Source organism: Bufo bufo, chromosome 1 (genome assembly GCF_905171765.1).
Source record: "Bufo bufo chromosome 1, aBufBuf1.1, whole genome shotgun sequence".
Taxonomy (NCBI): domain Eukaryota; kingdom Metazoa; phylum Chordata; class Amphibia; order Anura; family Bufonidae; genus Bufo; species Bufo bufo.
The window spans coordinates 53042683-53065754 of NC_053389.1; the positions used below are offsets into that span (position 1 = coordinate 53042683).

The 23072-nt window shown below is 44.7% G+C and overlaps 2 protein-coding genes across 3 annotated transcripts; both read right to left on the reverse strand.

Moving 5' to 3' along the window:
- Positions 1-6279: 6279 nt before the first annotated feature.
- Positions 6280-11439, reverse strand: C1QC (complement C1q C chain). Of its 2 annotated transcripts, none has more exons than XM_040423999.1 (3): positions 11300-11439; positions 9379-9547; positions 6280-7840 (listed from the first exon to the last, which is right to left on the reverse strand). In XM_040423999.1, exons 2-3 carry the CDS (start codon positions 9533-9535, stop codon positions 7284-7286), a joined length of 714 nt encoding a protein of 237 aa, XP_040279933.1. In that variant the 5' UTR covers positions 9536-9547; positions 11300-11439; the 3' UTR covers positions 6280-7283. The 2 variants fall into 2 exon arrangements, with proteins under 2 accessions (XP_040279933.1, XP_040279943.1); XM_040424009.1 differs by lacking the exon at positions 11300-11439 and adding an exon at positions 9782-9802.
- Positions 11440-14014: 2575 nt separating this feature from the next.
- On the reverse strand, positions 14015-18633 carry C1QA (complement C1q A chain). Its single transcript, XM_040424022.1, has 3 exons — positions 18494-18633; positions 17131-17294; positions 14015-14865 (listed from the first exon to the last, which is right to left on the reverse strand). The coding sequence occupies exons 2-3, from the start codon at positions 17291-17293 to the stop codon at positions 14294-14296; spliced, it is 735 nt and encodes a 244-aa protein (XP_040279956.1). The 5' UTR covers position 17294; positions 18494-18633; the 3' UTR covers positions 14015-14293.
- Between the last annotated feature and the right edge of the window lie 4439 nt (positions 18634-23072).

A 23072-nucleotide genomic window follows, 5' to 3' on the forward strand; every position in this document is an offset into this window, starting at 1 on the left:
TAAGAGCTTGTTAATCTGGTACCCGTTAATGGACACCTGGCACATGGGAGGTTCACCAGCCCTCAGCAGGGTGTCCGCGGTACAGATAGGCCTGGCGTAGAATGAGGACCGTCGAGCAAACCTGCACTTTATAAGTTCAGTGGTCAAAGGGCAGTTGGCGGCCCTGTGTCCTGGCCCCTGGCACCACCAGCATCGGATATATGTGTCCTCATGAGTCCACAGGGCACGCCTTATGGGCCTTTGGGTTACATTATCCCTTGTTTCAGATCAGGATTTTTTCCCAGTCTCTGTAAGGGGGTCGGGGGTCAGGTCCCGCACCAAATCCTGGTTGGCCATGTGCCGCTCGACCAGGCTGACCAACTGCTCGAGGTTGCCCGGGTCCCCCTGACCTACCCAACAATGAATGGCCACTGGAAGAGTACGCACAAACCAATCCACCACCACCTGCTCTATCATGTGCTCTGGGCCCAAAGTCTCAGGCTGGAGCCATTTCTTCATGAGGTGCAACAGATCATAAGCCTGCGACCTCGCTAAGACTCTACAAATGCCCACTGGTACACTCGCTGGGCCCGCACCTATGTATTGACCCCCATGCGGGTCAGGACCTCACCTTTTAGCTTCCCATAGTTCTGGACATCCTCACGGCTGAGGTCAAAGTATGCCTTCTGTGTGTCACCCACCAGAAATGGAGCTACCACTTCAGCCCACTGGTCGGACGGTAGATTCTCCCGCTTTGCTGTTCTTTAAAAAACGGTGGGAAAGGCCTCCACGTCATCTTCCGGAGTCATTTTCCTCAATGATGACCGGACTTTATCCCGGGCCGCTGGCTGGAGCTGGGTTACCGCTGGTGGTATCTCTCTCAGGGCCGCAATCTGCTGCAGCAACAGGCTGTTGGTCTGTTGCTGTTGTGCATTGGCCTGTTGTTGCTGCGCATTGGCCTGCACCAGCTGATTCAGTAGTTCCTCCATCTCGGCAGGGACACAACAAAGTCACTTCAATACGGTTTACTGATAGTTCCAGCCAACTTACAGTTCAGTACAGCGGGATCACAGTCGGGTCAGGTAGTCAGTCCATAACACACGAATAGAGCGATTACAGGCTCAGGTGTCACTTAGAACCATCCTCCGGCCAGTGTTGCTTCACACACACATTGCGCTCTGTGATCTGTTAGCCTCTCACTCATACAGACACACCCTGCTGCATGCTGCTGACTTCTTAAATCACAATCGTGGACATGGGCCACCCTTGAAACCTGGAGTGGATCGTAGGGAATAAGCACCCACCAAGCTCTTTGCTTTTTCCCAATGAAAGCCAGGCCCGGATTAGCTGATACCAGCTATACTAATTACCAACAGCGTCCACTGTGTATCCTAGTGAGCATACTAGGTACTGGCTTTCATTCCACAAAGGCCGGCCACCTTGGTGGCACGTCTCAGGTGAACCACAGCAAACCATGAAATGCATTACTTCTAATATGTTTCCTGCACCATTTTCGGAGACACATACCTTCCTTCATATACGAAACCTGTCACTGCCTCACAGGCCGCCAAAAATAGCCGGCTCGGCTATTTCTGTCGGGCCCATAGAAGTGAATGGGAGCGGTGGCTGGTCATGTACATCTAAGAAAGGGTTCACATATATAATAAAAAACAACACAATGTAGATGTACTTAGTAACAGACTGGTACAGAGGGAGAGAGGAACCTGCCCACAAGAGTTTACAATTTACAAGTGAAGGGGGAAGAACACAGTAGAGGAGGGTAAAAGCTGCTCATCTGACTGTGTGATGGCAGCATGCTTATTACAGGTTGTAGACTTTCCTGAAGAGTTGGGTTTTCAGGTTGCTTTTGAAGGTTTGGATGTTGGAGGAGAGTCTGATGTACTGGGATAGTGAGTCCAGAATAGGAGAGATCCACGTGAGAAATTCTTGACGATTGTGTGAAGAACAGATGAGAGGAGAACAAAGAAGGAGGTCCTGTGAGGGTTGGAGATTACATGTGGGAATGTATCTGGAAAGCAGGTCAGAGATGTAAGGAGGGGACAGATTGAGGATGGCCTTAAAGGGAACCTGTCAACTCCAAAAACCATCCCAAGCCACCTGCAGTACCTGACAGTAGCCAGCAGCGTGTTTCCGACGATAATTTTCTTCCTGAAGGCCGATGTGGCTAAAGTTCAGAAAATGTTCTTTTATCCCCTGCCGGCGCGCTTCTCTAGTCATGCTTGAAGTCAAGGGGGCAACGGCCTCCTTGCTTCAAGTCAAGATAACCACGCCCTCTTTCCTGCCCCTTCGCTGTGACTGACAGCCGGCAGTTCTGCTGGCTTTGCTGAACTCTCTGCTTAAGCGCTGTCAGTCACAGCGAAGGGGCAGGGAAGACGGCATGGTTATCTTGACTTGAAGCAAGGAGGCCGTTGCCCCCTTGACTTCAAGCATGACTAGAGAAGCGCGCCGGCAGAGAATAAAAGAACGTTTTCTGAGCTTTAGCCGCATCAGAAAATTATCGTTGGAAACACGCTGCTGGCTACTGTAAGGTACTGCTGGCGGCTTGGGATGGTTTTTGGAGGTGACAGGTTCCCTTTAAATGTAGTTGTTAGTATCTCGAACTTAATTGGCCTGCAATGGGGAGCCAGTGAAGGGATTGGCAGAGGGTAGCGGCAGAGGAGAAATGAGGGGATAGGTGGAATAACCGGGCAGCAGAGTTGAGAACAGATTGGAGGGGAGCAAGTGTTCTCGATGGGAGGACACAGAGGAGGATGTTGCAGTAGTCTAGGCGGGAGATGATGAGGGTGTGCACTAGCAGAATAGTTGACTCATGGGTGCGGAAGGAGCAAATACGAGAGATTTTCTTGAATTGAAATGGATGTGTGGTTTGAAGGACAAGGCAGAATGAAATGTTATGCCCAGGCAGACCTGTGAGACTAGAGAGAGCATGGTGACATTAACTGTGATGGATGGGTCTGGTAGTGGGGCTGAGTGACATGGGAAAAGCATGATGAATTCCATTTTCTACATGTTGAGTTTTAAGAAGAGGGCGGAGAAGAATAAAGATATAGCTGGCAGACACGGCGGGATTCTAGATAGAAGGGAAGTGACATCTGAGTCAGGGAGGTAGAGTTGAGTGTCATCAGCATAGGGATCTGTCCCAGGCTGACATGATCTTAATTCTAGGTTTATCTATACATTTTTGGACCACCGAGCCCTACAAGCTGCCCAGCTCAGTGCACTTGTGGAAAAGGACATGGTTGAATTATTCCTTGGAGAGATGAGGTATGCTTTTTGTATACATTTGGCAGTCTTCATAAATTGCTGAACTTTATTAATTTTTCTATTTAGTTGTCTGATCTTACGATCCTGGAACTTAACATCCAGGTGATGTGATCCTCTGGAGGCAATAATTCTGACACAAGCTTTAAAGCCATGTGTATGTTGTATAATGCTGTAGGTTTCTTTCATGTGTTTGGGTCCTGAATATAAGTGAATAACTAGAGGATGAATCATGTATTTTATTCCATGGGCTGACAAGTCCCCGGAGAGGTGGAAACTAATTGCAAATTTCAGGCCATTGATTCACTGGTTTCTACATAACACATTTATTCTGTGGTCAATCATGCATCATAATGTCTGTGGTCGTTTACAACCTTTTTGTTAAAATGTAATATATTTGATGTTGAGGTCAGCACTTGAACATGTGACCTGGAGACAAAATGGCGGGCAATAAATAAACATTATAACCCCAAAATTAATATTAAACATAGAAAGGATCTGTCATTTCCTGCTCATTAAGAGGTTTCCAGGAATCCTGAAATTTTTCTGCCAGATACATTAAATGTTTGGTCAAACTTTAATGAACGCCCGCTTGTGTGGTGACTCACATGATGACGCCACTTATTGAAGCCAGCGCTGAGTGACAGGAGTCCCAGACGACCACAGAATATATTAAAGTGTAAACTGTATGCTCAGTCATGTCTCCATATAACTCCCTGGATGAGAGCTGAGAGGAGGACGCAGTACATTCCTCAAAGAGGTCACGGCTCAGATCCTCCAAACTCAGATTTGGAGAGTCAAGGAAATGTCCTAAAGAAAAATTGTCCTTGTTGCCCATAGCAGCCAATCACAGCGCAGGTTTCATTTGGTATTCTGCTTTTGATAAATGAAAGCTGTGCTGTGATTAGTTGCTACAGGCAACTATTATGGTTTGTCCGCAGTCATCCTGATGGTTACCTCAGATGGTCTTATAGACTTACTTTGATTGCATGGTCTTCAGGGGAGGACTAGCCGTGGACCCTACAGGGAAATTTCCTGGTGAGCCGATGCCCTGGGGGCTGCCTGAGCCATCCTCACGGCCACCAGCTGGGTACATAACAATCTGATGCACTTGGCCAGTGACCTCAGGTGCCCTCCTGAATTCAACTGTATCTCCATCCTCAGGACAAGGCTACAATTGAATACTGTGGTGAGGGCGGCAATATTTTGTGCTGCACTATGGTATCGCACTATGGTATCTGGTTCTACTGGGGCAGTATTTTGTGCTGCACTACGATATTTGATTCCTCAGGGGCGGTATCTTATGCTGCACCATAGTATTGATGCCCAGCCTACTTCTGTTATCCCTGCCTACTTATGTTGGCCCACTTTCAATACATTGGAAGCCACTTTTAGATTTTTCCAGGGCCACTTTAAGTTCCCAGTCTACCTCTGATGATCTTATTGTAATCTAATAAACAGCTGTATGCTAACACTGTTCTTAAAGGCAAAGAAATGGTCTGAGGTGTGGAGACCACCCACTATCAGCAAGACACTACAACATTTTTGGATTTGGGGGTTCCTGCAGTGACTAGGCAGGTCCTGCCTCTGTACTTTCAAGTCATCTGAGCTGCCTGATGCTTCTATAATGCTAGTTTCCCACTAGCGGTTGGCTGTTTTGGCAGAGGCTGGACAAATACTGCTGCAAGCAGGGTAGTCAGTTGAGATGCTGTGTGCTGTCTATCTGTATATAGTGCAATGCAGAGGGCAAAGGGCTCACCTTGCTCAGGGGCCTACCGGAGGATTCACCTGTCCCTCTGAGGGACAGTTAGAGCTTGATCCTGATACAGTAGTGGCCACAGATTGATTTTCTGCCTGTCAAGTAGGCCACAACTCTGTCTTTCGTGGATGTCTCCATCTACACTCTCCCCCTTATTTATTTATTTTACTCACTTACTGTATATATCGCTGACATATTCCGTAGTGCTTTACAGACCTTATCATCATTGTCCCCAATGGGGCTCACAATCTAAAGTCCCCATCAGTATGTCTTTGGAGTGTGGGAGGAAACCAGAGAACCCGGAGGAAACCTCCGCAAACACAGGAAGAACATACAAACTCCCTGCAGATGTTGTCCTTGGTCAGAGTTGAACCTAGGACCCCAGCGCTGCAAGGCACCAGTGCTAACCACTGGGCCACCCTGCTGCCCTCCTTGTTGGGTGTGCGACACGGAGGAGCTGGTGCAGAGGATGAATGTGGTAGTAGTCCTGATGAGAAATTCAAACAAATCTTGTCCGGTTTGCTCATCTCTAGATCACACTAAAATATTAATTTCTCCTGATCCTTCTCTCTCCCATCATCTGTTGGGGGAGAGTCAAGAGCTCCCCATACACATTAGAGTGTTGGCCAAACCAGTTGTTCTCGGTGGGTTCAGCTAACAATACATTAATGTGTATGGGGATTTTTAAGGTAACCATACATTAATTAGTCTCAAGTTGATCAAAATGGATGATCTCAACATTTCTCTCAGAAAGATCTTTTGTCCATTACCTGGTTTCATTGAACATGCATGGCCAGCTTGAGCAACTGTAACGGCCAATATGGACTAAAATGTGTCTGTGAAAAGATTGTTCACCAGATTATTGCTTGTTCAAATTATGTTCAATAATTAACCTACTTCTGTCTAATGTACCTATATGGCCACCTTTAGCCTCTTGTTCAAGCACTAAGCACAAACGACCTCAAGCAGCTCCCACATGGTCCATGCCACCAACTTCAGTCACAACTTACCTTCTGTCTGGATGAGCTGAAGTTGCTACATAAGAGGTATTTAAGCCTACCATGTGTTATACCATCTGCTAAGCCAATGTATCTAACCCTATCTTCTTGAAGCAAAGTGATTGATGTTGAACTTCTTATTGATCCTCTTGTGCGGTTTTTGGGCTGGTCCCAGGTACTTCATCTCCATCTCCACAGAGGAAGAATTCTCACAATAATTTGAAATTACATTTTATTCATGATAAAGAAAGAGCAGTAAAGTCATCTTCTAGGTCATGGTGATTATTTGATCGGAACACTAAATGACTACCGGTAAATATGCATAGAGAAGCTACAATCGATAGCAAACTGGAAATAAAGGCTACAATTAGTCCTGTAACAATAGCAAAGCTGGTAGCAGTGGTGGTCCCAGAAAGTGGTTAGAGGTAATAATCGTGAGCACATTATGAATGCACCCTTGGTTTATGGGGATTGGGTGCATCCAGAAAATATGTAATGAAGGTTGGGATCAAAAAGAGCATGTGATCATTTACAGGGGGGGCAGTGAGGTCTGGAATGGAGACCTTGGGGTCTGGAGGGAACAGATGGGTCTGGGGAAGGGAGAGAAGTGTCTGGAGAGGGTCTAGATAATATGGAGTAGAATGTAGAGGGGTCTGGAGGAGTACAAATGAGCATGGAGAAGAATGGTCTAGAGGGGGCATAGAAGGGCCCAAAGGAGAGAGAGAAGGATATGAAAGTGACAGAGGGGTTTTGAGAGGAGACACAAGTGTCTGAAGGTGACATAGGGGTCTGGAGGGGGGCAAAGAGTTCAAGAAATGACAGAGGGGTCTGAAGGGAGACATAAGAGTCTGGAGTGGGGACAGAGTGTGCAAAAGGGGTATAAGTAGAACCTAGAGAGAAGACAGAAGAGTCTGAATTGGGACATAGTAGTCTCAAGAGGGGTTTGGAGGAGCAGAGGGTTCTGGTGGTGACAGAGGAGTCCGGAGGGCATAAAGAAGGGTCAAAAAGGGTGCAGAGGGAGGCAGAGTCTTCTGAATGGGATACAGGAGTTCAAGGGATACAGATTGGCCTGGAAGTGGCTTACTCTATCAACCTCATAAACATGTTTATGTGACAACCCCCAACCACAGTGAGAAATTGCTGTTGGCTTAACACTCAACAATTACATAATGCATAGGGCCAGCCTTAGCCTACTGACCAACTAATTTGTGATTACATTGAGCTGGACAAAAGCCCCATTGTGGTGGACATTCTCAGATAAAGCTTTAATCTGGAAATACAAGGAACCCTGAGAAAACGCTGTCATTATCCTCAATCCCGATCATGCCATTGTAATCATTTACAGATAACCACACCTCTTGGTCTATCTTCAGCTCGACCAGTACCCCTCCTGATGTGACCTGCTTAATGTTGGACATGTGGTCACAAAAGCTGGCCTTTTTCTGATTGGCTGCAAAAAGAGAGACACAAAGATTGGAGGAATGTGAGGCATGATACACAAAATAATACAGTCCAGGGATCCGGCACACAAAGGTCCCTGAGGTGATGTTGTAGTCCTGGTGGTCATTGGTGATGACTCTGTTGAATATGATGGGTGTGTTTTTTGTAGGATAGCTTTCTGTTGATCTTGCCATTGTAAAAGCTGATTGATACTCGCGCTTGTGGTTGCCTGGCATTCCATTATCCCCAGCGGCGCCTAGCTCACCTTTTTCTCCTGGAGGACCAGGTGGTCCCTTTGGACCATTTTTTCCTATTGGGCCTGGGGGGCCTTTAATTCCTTTTTCACCTTTAAGATTGGATATGTTCGAGATGGCTGGAACTCCTGTATGATGGCACAGTGACATCAGAGCACAAATTAGATATAGCTCAGATACTAACAAATCGAAAGTATAAGCTAAATTACAAAAATTCATAAAAGAGGCATCAGTCCCCCATCACGTTAGTAAATTCAGACTCATTCAATCAAGGGCAGGAAAATCTCTAGAAATGGGTTACCTACTGCAACAACGTGGCCAAAGAAGAAATGGAGGACATAGTCTTCCCTAACCTACTTATTCTCTGCCCAACTGGCATAGAGAAAAAATATGAGAAGCTCATAGACTGAACCGGGAGGAACCCTGACAGAGAAGGTGGCAAGGAACTAGAGCCAGTAAAAGACAATATGACAGTACAGTCACAGAAGAGGAAGAGAACCAAAAGAGGACAGTGACTTAAACCAAAGTGGAAAATCAGGTTAGGACAGTGTTCTATAAGCCAAGCCAGAGAACCTTGAAACTGAATGTAACTCTAAACGGAAGGATTGGAAAACCAAAAAAAGGGCAGTAAACTGTAAGCCAAAGCAGAGAACCAGGAAAAGTCAGGAACTTGTAAGCCAAAGGAGCAGAGATGCAGGAAAGGACCATGATCTATAAGCTAAAGACATGGAGAACCTAGAGAGAACAGTGACTTGTAAGTCAAAGTGGAGAACCAGGAGAGAACAGTAACCTGTAAGCCAAGGTGAAGAACCAAGAGCGGACAGTGACCTTTAGTAAAAGCACAGTACCAGGAGATGACCATGGACTGTAAGCCAAGGCAGAGTACCAGAAAAAGACCATAACTTTTAAGCTAAGGCAAAGTACCAAGAGAAGACCATGACTTGTAATCCAAGGCAGATAACCAGAAAAAGACAGTTACCTGCAAGCCAATGGAGCAGAGAACAAGGAGAGAACAGTGACTGGTAAGCCAAGACCAGGGAAGGGCAGTGACCTGCAAGCCCAAAATATAGAGAACCAGGAAAAAAGTATGGTGACCTGAAAGGCAAGTTGGAAAACCAGGATAGGACAATGACCTGTAAGCCAAGGCTAGATGAACAATGATCTAATCCCAGATAACCCCTCTTATCAGGGGCGTAGCTAATAGCTCATGGGCCCTGTGCAAGAGTTCAGCTTAGGCCCCCCTTTCCTCAGTGCTTTGTGGTCCTGGCAGGGAATCACATAGCCTTCCTGCTGCCTGAAGCAATAATTGAAATGGCACCCCCCCCCCACCCATGCCAAATTATTGACCTAACCCCTTCCCTCTAGCCAGAGGTGTAATTTGACCAGCAGGCACTTTCTATAATACTGGTGTCTTCTTATGCACCACAAGGGACTTTGGGACCCCTCAGGCTCCTGGGCCCGGTAGCAACTGCTACTTCTGCACCCCCTATAGCTACGCCCCTGCTTTTTATTTCAACAGACTGTATATCAGCCAGAATTTGTCATCTTCTCACTAGATAGTATCATCCCATGCAAATTAGACAGTGAATGCACACAAGCAGCCAGCCCCCCACCTTCCACGTTTCAGATGGATCATAAGGAATAATGTGCATAGAAAAGATTTTACCTCTATCTCCTTTTGCTCCTTTCCTCCCATCCCGTCCATCTCTGCCTGGGATTCCTGGTATACCTGGCATACCTGGCATTGCTGTGTTGCATGTAAATTCTGAACCCTCCACCCAAGTGAGCAGGGTCAGGAAAATGGTCCCAGTTCCCAGCAACATGATTGAGGTTCTCTGTACGGATAGACAGTGAGGGTGATTCACAAACGAAAAGTGGCATAGCCTGTACATTTACTACCCATCTATACAAGTCTCTTCTCACAGTGAGAGCGATCAAATGACACGTTTTCATTCCCAGTTCCTTTTTCATAGAAATTTAAATTTCAGTATCTCCTACGATCTAAGCTATAGGATATAAGCTATTGGTTTCTATCACTTCTGAACATCAGACAACATAAAGAGGGTCATCTTCTGAAGCAGTCAAAGGAAGAAGGTACAGATACTGGAGGAAGGTGCAGTCACTGAACAAAGGTGCAGTCACTAGAAGAAGGTGCCATCATTAGAGGAGGGTGCAGTTACTGGAAGAATGTGCAGTCAACTGAGGAAGGTGCAGTCATCAGAGGAAGATGTAGTCACCGGAGGAAGGTGCAGTCACTAGAGGAGGGTGCAGTTACTGGAAGAATGTGCAGTAAACTAAGGAAGGTGCAGGCACTGGAGGAAGGTGCAGTCACTAGAGGAAGGTGTAGTCTCTAGAGGAAGGTGCAGTCTCTAGAAGAGGGTGCAGTTACTGGAAGAATGTGCAGTGAGGGTGCAGTTACTGGAAGAATGTGCAGTGAGGGTGCAGTTACTGGAAGAATGTGCAGTAAACTAAGGAAGGTGCAGGCAATGGAGGAAGGTGCAGTCACTAGAGGAAGATGTAGTCTCTAGAGGAGAGTGCAGTCACTAGAGGAAGGTGTAGTCTCTAGAGGAAGGTGCAGTCTCTAGAAGAGGGTGCAGTTACTGGAAGAATGTGCAGTGAGGGTGCAGTTACTGGAAGAATGTGCAGTAAACTAAGGAATGTGCAGGCACTGGAGGAAGGTGTAGTGACTGGAAGAAGGTGCAGTCACTAGAGGAAGGTGAAGTCACTAGAGGAAGGTGCAGTTACTGGAAGAATGTGCAGTAAACTAAGGAAGGTGCAGTCATCAGGAGGGTGCAGTCACTGGAGGAAGGTTCAGTCACTAGAGGAAGGTGCAGTTACTGGAAAATGTGCAGTCAACTGAGGAAGGTACAGTCATCAGGGGAAGATGCAGTCACTTGAGGAAAGTGTAGTGACTAGAAGAAGGTTCAGACACTGGAGGAAAGTGCTGTCAATGGAGGTAGATGCTGTCAGTAGAGGAAAGTGCAGTCACTAGAGGAGGGTGCAGTTACTGGAAGAATGTGCAGTCAACTGAGAAAGGTGCAGTCATCAGAGAAAGATGCAGTCACTTAAGGAAGGTGTAGTCACTGGAAGAAAGTGTAGAGACCGGAAGAAGGTGCAGACACTGGAGAAAGGTGCTGTCAATGGAGGAAAATGCTGTCAATGGACAAAGGTATAGTCACCAAATGAAGGTGCAGTCTCTGGGGCAAGGTGCTGTCAAAGGACAAAGGTACAGTCACCATAAGAAGGTGCAGTCTCTGGAGCAAGGTGCTGTCAAAGGACAAAGGTGCAGTCACCAGAGGAAAGTGTAGTCACTGGTGGTATGAGCTGCCACTTGAGGAAGGTGCTGTCAGTGGACAAAGGTGCAATAACTGGATGAATGTGCAGCCATAAAACAAATGTGTCACTAGAGGAGGGTGCAGAAGCTTTAGAAAGATTAAGACCGTTTACAAAGGTGCAGTCACTGGAGGAAGGCAGAGAAGAATTTTTGCCATATACTCTGATATCATTATTTCTGGTGTTGTCCCCTGTCAGGTCTATATATAACCTGACAACTCCCACCACATATGTCCCCTAAATTGTGTACTGACCTCTGTCTGTAGGCTCTGCTCTGGACAAATCTATAGGTTGTGCTGCCTACAGTGACCAGTAATCTCTGACCGAGAAGAAGAAGGAAAGAGTCACATCCTCATTCTTCCTCCATTGCTGGTGCTGACACCAAGACTTTCTCTTCTGCTTTCTCCATCTGCACCAAGAACCGCAAGTTCAATTTCTTGGATGAGAAACGGAAAGTGCTAAACCGGAAAAAACATTTGTTTCCTTTATGATCTAGAAAAAAGCTACAAATTTTCTTGCAGACATTAATGCTACCTAATAATGCAGGATCTTTGCAAATTTCTAACCTCAAACAAAGTGGGTCCATTTATTAATATTGGCATTTGTGACAGTATAGGCACAGAATATAATGCAGCCACTGAACTATGACAAGTTGTACTTGCATAATTCAACCACATATGTGGGAGAAAACCTTTGCAAATCAGTTCTGTGCAGTGGACCAGGCATCAGAACATGTCGTGGGTGGTGGTTGATAAATCTGCCTCAATGTTGAGGCAAAGAAACATCCCAACACCCAACACCACTGCCCCATAAGAATACAACCAGATGTGGTGGCCGAAACCAAGTGGCCAAACAAGCCTCAGATGTTTTCTTTCAGATCCTTAAAGAGTTATTCCCATCGCAGACAATGGGGGCATATTGCTAGGATATGCCTCCATTGTCTGATAAGGGTGAGTCCCACCTCTGGGACCCGCACCGACCTCGTAAACGGAGCCATGAAAGTCACAGAGGGCACACTGCGCATGTACAGCGGCCCTCTATTCATTTCTCTAGGACCGCTGGAAATAGTTGAGTGCTGGCTCGGCAATTTCCGTTGTCCCCAAAGAAATAAATGGAAGCGCACTGTGCTTGCACGGCCACCGCTCCCATTAATTTCTATGGGGCTGATGGAAATTGCCGAGCCATTGCTTTGCTATTTTCGTCGACCTCATAGAAATCAATGGAGGTCCACCACGCATGTTCGGTGCACCCTCTGTGACCTTCAAGGCTCCTTTTACGAGATATGTGTGGTTCCCAGAGATTGTCTGAGGTTGGAATGCCCCTTTAAAAATAACTGTCAATCACTTGCTTATTGTAAATGGCAGGTAAACGTAAAAATCTGGATGGCCATTAACAATAGGCAAGCAACTGACAATCAATTATAACGACCGTCCATTGGCGGCCTAATCTGGGTTCTACCCTGTAAATTAATCACACAATTCAATCTAGCTGATAATTGTGTCAAAGTGACATTAATTATAGTCAATGAGAAAAAGACATTCCATAGGAAAAGAATGGTTGAAATCTCTTATCCCAGAGATGGTCAAATGGATTTTTCTCAAATTCTAGACTCAATGGTACCACACTGTCACCCATTAACTCCACATGGAGAAGCCTTAGAGCCAGGGTAAATCTTCTCAGAAACAGTCACTGAGAAAAATATTGCAAGGAGCAAGAGACACTTCATCTAGGAAGTCTAGATGTTTAGCAAACTCTCCAGCCTCAGCCAAGGTCAATGCTTGGGACTTTGGATCAGTTAATTTCAGACAAGCATGTTTGGTCTGGAAAAATAAGCTCCATGTGATGGTTCAGTCAGATCCTTGGATCAATGTTCAATCCCAGAGCTAGGTGGGGGATTTAAGTCAAACACTTACTGCTTGATAGTGCCTGTGATTTTAGATTTTCTGGCTCCAGTTTGTTTTGTTTCCCAAGAATAGTGCTGCCTTTCTGTTGGACATTCCTATCTTTTGACCTTGGATTGCTTCAAGATTTATCCCTTGTCTATTGATTACGTTTGTACTAATTCTCCTGGGTTTGACTCTCTGGCTTGTTTGTAGATTAACTCCCCCCCCCCCCCCCTATACTGATTAGGCTTCTAACAATTCTCCTGATTCCTCAGCTTGTTTCTGGATTAACCCATTGCCTTCTGTTTTGGCTTCTTCTGACTTCCTTGGCTTAGACTCTGACTTCTTTTACTTTCCTGCTACTCCTTGGCATCTGACAGGTCTGTTAACTGTGAGCTGGCACTTGTTTTCTGCTACCTTACCCCACAGACATAACTAGGGCCCCTACTTACCAAGTTCAGCCAGCTTTGTGGTGAGCCCTGGTGAACACCTAGAGATAGCCTAAGAAATAATAGGTGGATTGGTGAAAGAAGATTTAGAATTTGGGTCTGTTACCTATGCAAGTGCAAGTACATTCATGAGTGGAGGTGAGTGGGTAGTAGGGCTGGTGTTAGCAGGAACTATGTAGAGCCTGAATGGATACAGACATTGAGGGCACCCCAAGATGATTGCCATCATCTTTATATACTATGCGAATGAACATCAAATATTGATCTGTCCACATATGAAAAAAGGGCAAAACTTTATATAGGTGTACTTATTTTCTTTTACATGTCTGTACCAGTGGATGAAAAGAGCAGTTTAATGACAAATCAAGCTTTGGTATATGGCAGTGCGCCTAAACAAAAATCTATGACAGCTCTGAGCTGTCGTAGATTTATGGCTTAATTTTCACCAGAAAACTTGTGTAAATGAAGATAACTTTGTCTCAATTGTTGACCACTGGCAAGGATGGAGTAAAAACAAAACTCCTGACATGTTCTTGAGGCTGAACTGGTAACAGTCATTTCCAGTTTGAAGCCTCCATCTGCTACTAGATTTTCTCTATAGGAAATTGTATGTGAAGCAATGAAGGACTCAGAAAGGGAAGGTTGAAGCAGTTTATTCATTTAGAGCATAGTGGACTGCAGGACAGATACGTACAGAATATATCAATGAGCAAGCTAAAAATGATAAATGAGTTCAAAACTGAGAGATCCTCAGGGGCCGGACCCCAGAATTTTTACTACTGGCACAGCGACATGTGTTTCTGTATAAGTGGACACTACATGGTCACTGACCAGCCAGGGTCTGGATACAAGTTTCGGTTTATGGACTAGTTCAGGGAAGGGGGATGGGTTCCAGTGTCAGTGTCCAGTGATTTGCTCATTCAACTCTTGGGAAGAGCAGGAAGCCACTAAAGATGCTACTGACTTCTGCTCCAGCAATTCTTCGGTTTTTGTCATCTGTTGCAATCCACACCTGATCCCCAGTGTCCAGATTGAGGACAGAGCCCCCTGAGTTGACCTGTGGCTGGCTGCGCACATTACGGTCACAGAAACTCAGCAGCTTCTTTCCTTCATCTCCACTTTTCTTTATCCAGATCTGAAGACAGAGGTCCCCCAGTGAGACCACTTGGAATGTGAAGTAGTAATATCCAGGCTCCTTGCAGGTGAACTCCCCTGTGTGTCTATCATACGTGTTCTCCTCATTGGTTATAGTTTTGGTGAATACCAGCCGGTTTTCTTTAATGTTGTGCTGGATGGCAGAGAAAGCTGGTTTGTGCTGAGCACTTGTGTCTGCCGGTGGACCTTTGGATCCTTTTGGGCCTTGATCTCCTGAAGGTCCTGGAGGCCCTTCTAGTCCTATGTAGCCTACATTACCAGGCTCACCAGGGGCTCCAGGATCTCCAGCATCTCCTTTGCTTGCAGTCTGTCCCAGAATCTGACTAGGAGCTCCTAAGAAGACAAAAAAGAAGTGTCATACTGGTCAGTATTTACATCATCTTCTACATTGTCCATACCATAATAAATATCATCGTTGGGAAATAGTCATGCAAAATTACATTGACAAAATGGCAGCTGACCTCTGTTGGGAGACATTTATGACACATGACACTATGGTTGGGGACATATATGACATCTGAGACTCTAGCTGAAAGCATATATGACACGAGAGGCTCTGGAGATTTGTATGATACGTGAATCCCAGTGTTTTGGACCATTTTTGGAATAGTTGTGCCTAGAAAGTATGTGCTCCTAGAAGAAGCAAGAGAGGCCTCTAAATAATCCTCAGAACCAATGTTCACCACCCCAATAATCATTAAAGGGGTTTTCTGTCATTTTAATACTGATGACCTATCCTCAGGATAGGTCATCAATATCAGATCAGTGGGGGTCCAACACCCGGCACCCCTGCTGGCCATCGACATTGCAGTGACGAGCAGGTGTAATTACAAAAAGCCGTCCCATTCACTTCAATGAGACAGCTCTGTAGTATTCACTTGCATAGGAAGGAGCAGTCCCATTAAAGTGAATGGGACGGCAGGTCAACAATGAAGGGAGCGTGGCCTTCTCTTCAACCAGCTGATCGGCGGGGTGCCTGGTGTCAGATCTGATATTGGTGTCAGATCTGATATTGATGACCTATCCCGAGGATAGGTCATCAATATTAAAATCCCAGAAAACCCCTCCTAACAGTCACATTAGGATTGGAAAAAGCCTCCCAAAAAGTCACCTCTTTTATGTAGATTTTTAATGTGTGTCTGCAGTAAATCTTGATGGCGCAGGGGACACAATTGCATTTTTAACCCTTTAGTGACATAACTAATTTTAGCCTTAAAGACCAATAATATTTTCCCCCTTTGCGTTCCAGTGGTCAAACTTTTAAATTTTTTCTTCTAAATAATTTTTTTATTTTGCGGGATTAGTTGTAGGTTTTTCAGGAACCATTTTGGGTTTATAAATAGTGCAGTAAATAACTTTTATTACTTTATTTTTAAGGGAAAAAACTTTTTTTGTGTAATTTATTCACAGTGTTTATGGCGTTCACCGTTTGGCGTAAATAAAATAACTTTATTATGTGGTTCACTAATATGTGGTTCACTAATTCCTTTCCTCCTGCAGGCTGTCAGCTCCCCAACTGCCCCCACCCTCCTCCTGACTGAAGGGGATGGGGGAGGCAGCGTCTGCTTTAGCTGGTCATATCTCTGGATTGGTAGCAGCTAGAGATAAGGTCTTTGTATTGTTTGAAAGCTGGTAGATACCAGAATGACACCAATATCTTCAGTACATGGGAAGATATCACTGTTAAAATTTGCGATGCAGTGAATGCTGCTGAAAGTCAAAGTAAAAGCAGGTTTTTCCCCAATTATTTCCTACTCAATTTCTAACAGTGATATCTCCTGCTTATCTTGGGCTAATGCTGTCGTTTTGGTCTTGCATGAAATCCTGGAATGCCAGCTTCTAGCTGCTACCAATCAGGAGATATCAGGAGCTAAAACAGCCCCCCGTTTCCACTTCTGCCCGAGCTCCTCCTGTTAATCAGCCCATGTAAAGGGGCCTTTACCCTAACATTAACCCTATCACACATAAAGGAAAACACTGGATCCCTTAGGCTACTTTCACACTAGCGTTCTGCTGTCCGCTCGTGAGCTCCGTTTGAAGGGGCTCACGAGCGGAGCAGAACGCTTCCGTCCAGCCCTGATGCAGTCTGAATGGATGCGGATCCGCTCAGACTGCATCAGTCTGGCGGCGTTCAGCCTCCGCTCCGCTCGCCTCCGCACGGCCAGGCGGACAGCTGAACGCTGCTTGCAGCGTTCGGGTGTCCGCCTGGCCGTGCGGAGGCGTGCGGATCCGTCCAGACTTACAATGTAAGTCAATGGGAACGGATCCGCTTGAAGATGACACCATATGGCTCAATCTTCAAGCGGATCCGTCCCCCATTGACTTTACATTGAAAGTCTGAACGGATCCGCTCAGGCTACTTTCGCACTTAGAAATTTTTCTAAGTTATTAATGCAGACGGATCCGTACTGAACGGAGCCTCCGTCTGCATTAATATGATCGGATCCGTTCAGAACGGATCCGATCAAGCGCTAGTGTGAAAGTAAGAAGGTCCTAGAATACCCCAAAAACACAGCATCTCCTCATGTACTAAACCACCTGTAAGCCCAAGCACTCTAGACTTTGCCTTTCATGGAAGGTTGGGTATTGTCATATTACCTGGATCACCACGATCTCCTTTATGTCCTGAACGGCCATCCCTCCCCGGTCGACCCATCACACCATCCTGTCCTTTGACAGCGGAGCAATCATCTGACTGGCACCAAATCAGGTTAGAACCTCCCAACAGGAAAACGGTGAAGAATACCCAGAAGCTCTCCATTCTAAGATTAGATATAAAAGTATATTGTAATGTCATAATAATCTGTGATAAATATACTGTAATAATATTAATATATATCACTGCACTATAATACTATATATTGCTCCCTGATATAATGTGCTGTACTCTAATACTATATAATGCTTCCATTTATAATGAACTGTATTATAATACTACTCCCGATATAGTATGCTCTACTATAATACTATATATATATATATATAAAAAAGGAAAACGATGGCGGCACTGGATGGAGCTGGCGGGTGCTAGGTCCAGGGGTATAGCTGCTTACCCCGTAGCAATAGGTAAGAAAATCGGACAGCACTCCAAGTAAAAAGCAAATGGTGTTTATTCACCCATGTGGAAGGCAACGTTTCAGCTCATACAAAGAGCCTTTCTCAAGAAAGGCTCTTTGTATGAGCTGAAACGTTGCCTTCCACGTGGGTTAATAAACACCATTTGCTTTTTACTTGGAGTGCTGTCCGATTTTCTTACCTATATATATATATATATATATATATATATATATAATGTACTCTACTAAAATACTATATATCACTACTTGTATGTTATATGCACCACTATAATACTATATAATGGTCCCTGATATATTAAAACGGTGCTGTATTTTATAACACCACCTAACATTCCCTGATATAATGTGCTATATGTAATACTATGTAATGTTTCAGCCAGAGTGTGCAGTACTAAAATACTTTATAATGCTCTCTGATACAGTGTATGTTACTGTAATACTATATAATGCTTCCTGATATAATGTACTGTAATGTAATTCTGTATAATGCTCCCTAATATAGTATATTCTACTGCCATACTATATAAATGATATTGTGTACGCTACTTACTGTATTATGCTCTGATATAATGTGCTATATAATGCCTTCATTTAGTGTACTCTACCATACTTATGTATAATGCTCTATGATATAATGTGCTGTACTGTAATACTATATAATGTTCTATGATATAGAGCAGTCACAATGCTCCTCGATATAATATGCTGCACTGCAATACTTTATAATGTTCAATGATATAGAGCACTTTACCCTAACACTATATAATGCTCTCTGATATAATGTGCTGTTCTGTAATATTATATAATGCTTAACAATATAATGTGCTATACTGTAATACTATATAATGTTCTCATGTGTAATAAAGAGAAGATTATGGACAGACCTGATGACAGGCAGGGAGATGTTCTGCAGCCTCTGACTGCTCTGCTTTCATCACTTCTGCTTCTTATACAGTCTTTACAAATGATAGAGGGTGTTAAAATATACCCAGGAGGAACGCCCAGACACCAGGGGATCAATGCCTGCAGCCCCTAGCTCCCAGTGTATCAATGACAGCAGTCCCCAGCCCCCAGACTATCAGACACCAGGAGATCAATGCCAGTAGCCAGGGACGTAGTTAGATGTGACTGGGCCCCACAGCAAATTTTTGTATGCCGCCCCCCCCGGTGCTTCGCAACTCCATCCTCCTGTGTAAACCCCACTCCTTTGGCTAGTCACGATCTAGACCAGACCAGGCTGCCATGCCATCCTTTTCCTATATACACTCACCTAAAGAATTATTAGGAACACCATACTATTACGGTGTTGGACCCCCTTTTGCCTTCAGAACTGCCTTAATTCTACGTGGCATTGATTCCACAAGGTGCTGATAGCATTCTTTAGAAATGTTGGCCCATATTGATAGGATAGCATCTTGCAGTTGATGGAGATTTGAGGGATGCACATCCAGGGCACGAAGCTCCCGTTCCACCACATCCCAAAGATGCTCTATTGGGTTGAGATCTGGTGACTGTGGGGCCATTTTAGTACAGTGAACTCATTGTCATGTTCAAGAAACCAATTTGAAATGATTCGAGCTTTGTGACATGGTGCATTATCCTGCTGGAAGTAGCCATCAGAGGATGGATACATGTTCTCATTCTGTTTACGCCAAATTCGGACTCTACTATTTGAATGTCTCAACAGAAATCGAGACTCATCAGACCAGGCAACATTTTTCCAGTCTTCAACAGTCCAATTTTGGTGATCTCGTGCAAATTGTAGCCTCTTTTTCCTATTTGTAGTGGAGATGAGTGGTACCCGGTGGGGTCTTCTGCTGTTGTAGCCCATCCACCTCAAGGTTGTGCGTGTTGTGGCTTCACAAATGCTTTGCTGCATACCTCGGTTGTAACGAGTGGTTATTTCAGTCAATGTTGCTCTTCTATCAGCTTGAATCAGTCGGCCCATTCCCCTCTGACCTCAAGCATCCACAAGGCATTTTTGCCCACAGGACTGCCGCATACTGGATGTTTTTCCCTTTTCACACCATTCTTTGTAAACCCTAGAAATGGTTGTGCGTGAAAATCCCAGTAACTGAGCAGATTGTGAAATACTCAGACCGGCACCAACAACCATGCCACGCTCAAAATTGCTTAAATCACCTTTCTTTCCCATTCTGACATTCAGTTTGGAGTTCAGGAGATTGTCTTGACCAGGACCACACCCCTAAATGCATTGAAGCAACTGCCATGTGATTGGTTGACTAGATAATTGCATTAATGAGAAATAGAACAGGTGTTCCTAATAATTCTTTAGGTGAGTGTATATATATATATATATATGCCAGCAGAAGGACCCGGCTTCGTACGGGTATATTACATATATTTCATTTTATGTTTCCGTGTGTCGTAAAAAGATATCGACAGTTTCCCCATAACAGTGACCTCTACAGTACCCGCACCTTTAACAATGACGTCCACAGTGCCCGCCCCTTTAATATTGACTTCCACAGTGTCCCTCCCTTTAACATTGACCTCCACAGTGCCTGCCCCTTTAACAATGACCTTAACAGTGCCTGCACCTTTAACAGTGACCTTCACACTGCTGCCCCTTTAACAGTGACTTCCACAGTGCCCGCCCCTTTGACAGTGACTTTCACAGTGACCGCCCCTTTAACAGTGACTTTCACAGTGACTTACAGTGACTTTCACAGTGACCGCCCCTTTAACAGTGGCCGCCCCTTTAACAGTGACTTTCACAGTGACCGCCCCTTTAACAGTGACTTTCGCAGTGGCCGCCCCTTTAACAGTGACTTTCACAGTGGCCGCCCCTTTAACAGAGATTTTTGAAGTGGCCGCCCCTTTAACAGTGACTTTCACAGTGACCGCCCCTTTAACAGTGACCATCCCTTTAACTGTGACTTTCACAGTGACTGCCCCTTTAACAGTGACTTTCACAGTCGCCGCCCCTTTAACAGTGACTTTCAGTGACCGCCCCTTTAACAGTGACTTTCAGTGACCGCCCCTTTAACAGTGACTTTCACAGTGACAGCCTTTTTAACAGTGACTTTCACAGTGACCGCCTCTTTAACAGTGACTTTCACAGTGACCGCCTCTTTAACAGTGACTTTCTCAGTGACCGCCCCTTTAACAGTGACTTTCACAATGACCACCCCTTCAACAGTGATTGCCCCTTTAACAGTGACTTTCACAGTGACCATCCCTTTAACAGTGACTTTCACAGTGACTGCCCCTTTAACAGTGACTTTCACAGTGACTTTCACAGTGACCGCCCCTTTAACAGTGACTTTCACAGTGACTGCCCCTTTAACAGTTACTTTCACAGTGACCGCCCCTTTAACAGTGACTTTCACAGTGCCCGCCCCTTTAACAGTGGCCTCCCCTTTAACAGTGACTTTCACAGTGATTGCCCTTTTAACAGTGACTTTCACAGTGACCGCCCCTTTAACAGTGACTTTAACAGTGGCCGTCCCTTTAACAGTGACTTTCACAGTGGCCGCTTCTTTAACAGAGACTTTCACATTGGCCTCCCCTTTAACAGTGACTTTCACAGTGGCTGCCCCTTTAACAGTGACTTTTACAGTGACTGCCCCTTTAACAGGGACCTTCATATAGCTTTCCCATTTAATAACAGTGACCTCCACAGTCGAATAGGTAATGGTGGTCGCGCTGCCCAATACATAAAAGTCCGTCAGGTCAGAGGTATATCAGCTTTCCAAGCTTCTCACAATGCAGCCACACAATAAATTCAGGGGTGGATGCACCAAAGGACATCCAAACCTCTGTAATGAAAATTTGGCGCACAATAGTGAAGTTCCACAAGGATATATTTCCCAAGGATTTTTAATATACTCACAAGAGAGTGAATTGTAAAAGCATAAAACCATATAGTGGTTCCTCGTGTAGCACCCGACCTAGGTTTCGCCAGTCAGCTTCGTCAGGGGGCGATAATACCACCCCTTTCAGGGGTGGTATTTAAGGGTAGTGCATAAAGCACGCCCCCTTTTCTTTTTTGAGGTTACAACATATACTTTAAAACAATAAGAATCTTTTCCAACAATAACATGCATTACATAAATCGATAAAATCAGCATATACAATCTCTCGAAAATAAAATGGGATAATATACCACATTCCTTTTCTTATTAAATCGCAAAAATGCAATCATTCTCCTTTCCATTCCAAGTAACCACCCTTTCCATTGATAAAATGGTCATATGACACTTCCTCCGATCACATGGTCGCTTTCATCCAATGACATTCTACAACTCCTATTACCCTAGTCACATGATACCTAGGTGAACGCCTCTTTTCATTCATAAGAAGGTCACCTGTCCACACAGTCCGATCACGTGTCCATTTTCATCCAATTAAATCCCACACCCGTCCAACTGGTCAAAGTTTCACATCGGTTCTTCTGTTCAGTTAATACATATTAAATCGAATATCTATTGAATCCCTCTTTGTCAGAGCGAATATACAAGAGACGGTCCACAAGCTTTGCCTACTCGACAAAGCAGGGCTTAAAGGGAACCTGTCACCGGGATTTTGTGTATAGAGCTGAGGACGTGGGTTGCTAGATGGCCGCTAGCACATCTGCAATACCCAGTCCCCATAGCTCTGTGTGCTTTTATTGTGTATAAAAACCGATTTGATACATATGCAAATTAACCTGAGATGAGTCAGAGCTTGAAAATATGACTCTTCTCTGGTCACGCAAGTAAGATATGACTCTTTTATATTAATTTGCATATGTATCAAATCGTTGTTTTTTTACAGAATAAAAGCACACAGAGCTATGGGGACTGGGTATTGTGGATGCGCTAGCGGCCATCTAGCAACCCATGTCCTCAGCAATATTCAGTCCGCCTGGTTTCAAGGTGTCCATTTTAAATATTCACCCCACTTCTTTGCGATTTATATCAAATACTGGATCCCCCGACCCCCCCCCCCTCCCCCACACCAGTTCGAACTTACTTTTTCTAATCCCATTAATTTCAAACCATTCGGGTTTTTATTATGATGTAATTTGAAGTGGAGTGGGGACACTATGATTTTCCAAACCTTTTTGGATATTGCCAATATGCTCTTGTATTCGTGTTTTGAGCTTGCGGAGAGTCCTGCCTACGTACTGGAGCCCACACCGGATCTCCAGTAAAAATAGACTACTCCCATTTTTTCGCATGACATCTCACCTTTTACCCTATGTAGCACACCCGCTTTTGAAATAGCGAGTTGTACATTTTTAATTTTTTTGTCCTCTCTGGTGCGGTTCCTGCAGGCTATACAGAAACCGCACCATGTGAACTGTTTTTTTTAATTTTTTCACTGGTTTGGTAGAAATAAAGCTGTGGACCAATGTGTCTCGTATATTCGAGGCTCTGCGATATATAACAGAAGGTCAATCAGGAAGAACCGGCCCTAATACAGGGTCATTTTTTTTTAAGTATACCAATTCTTGTA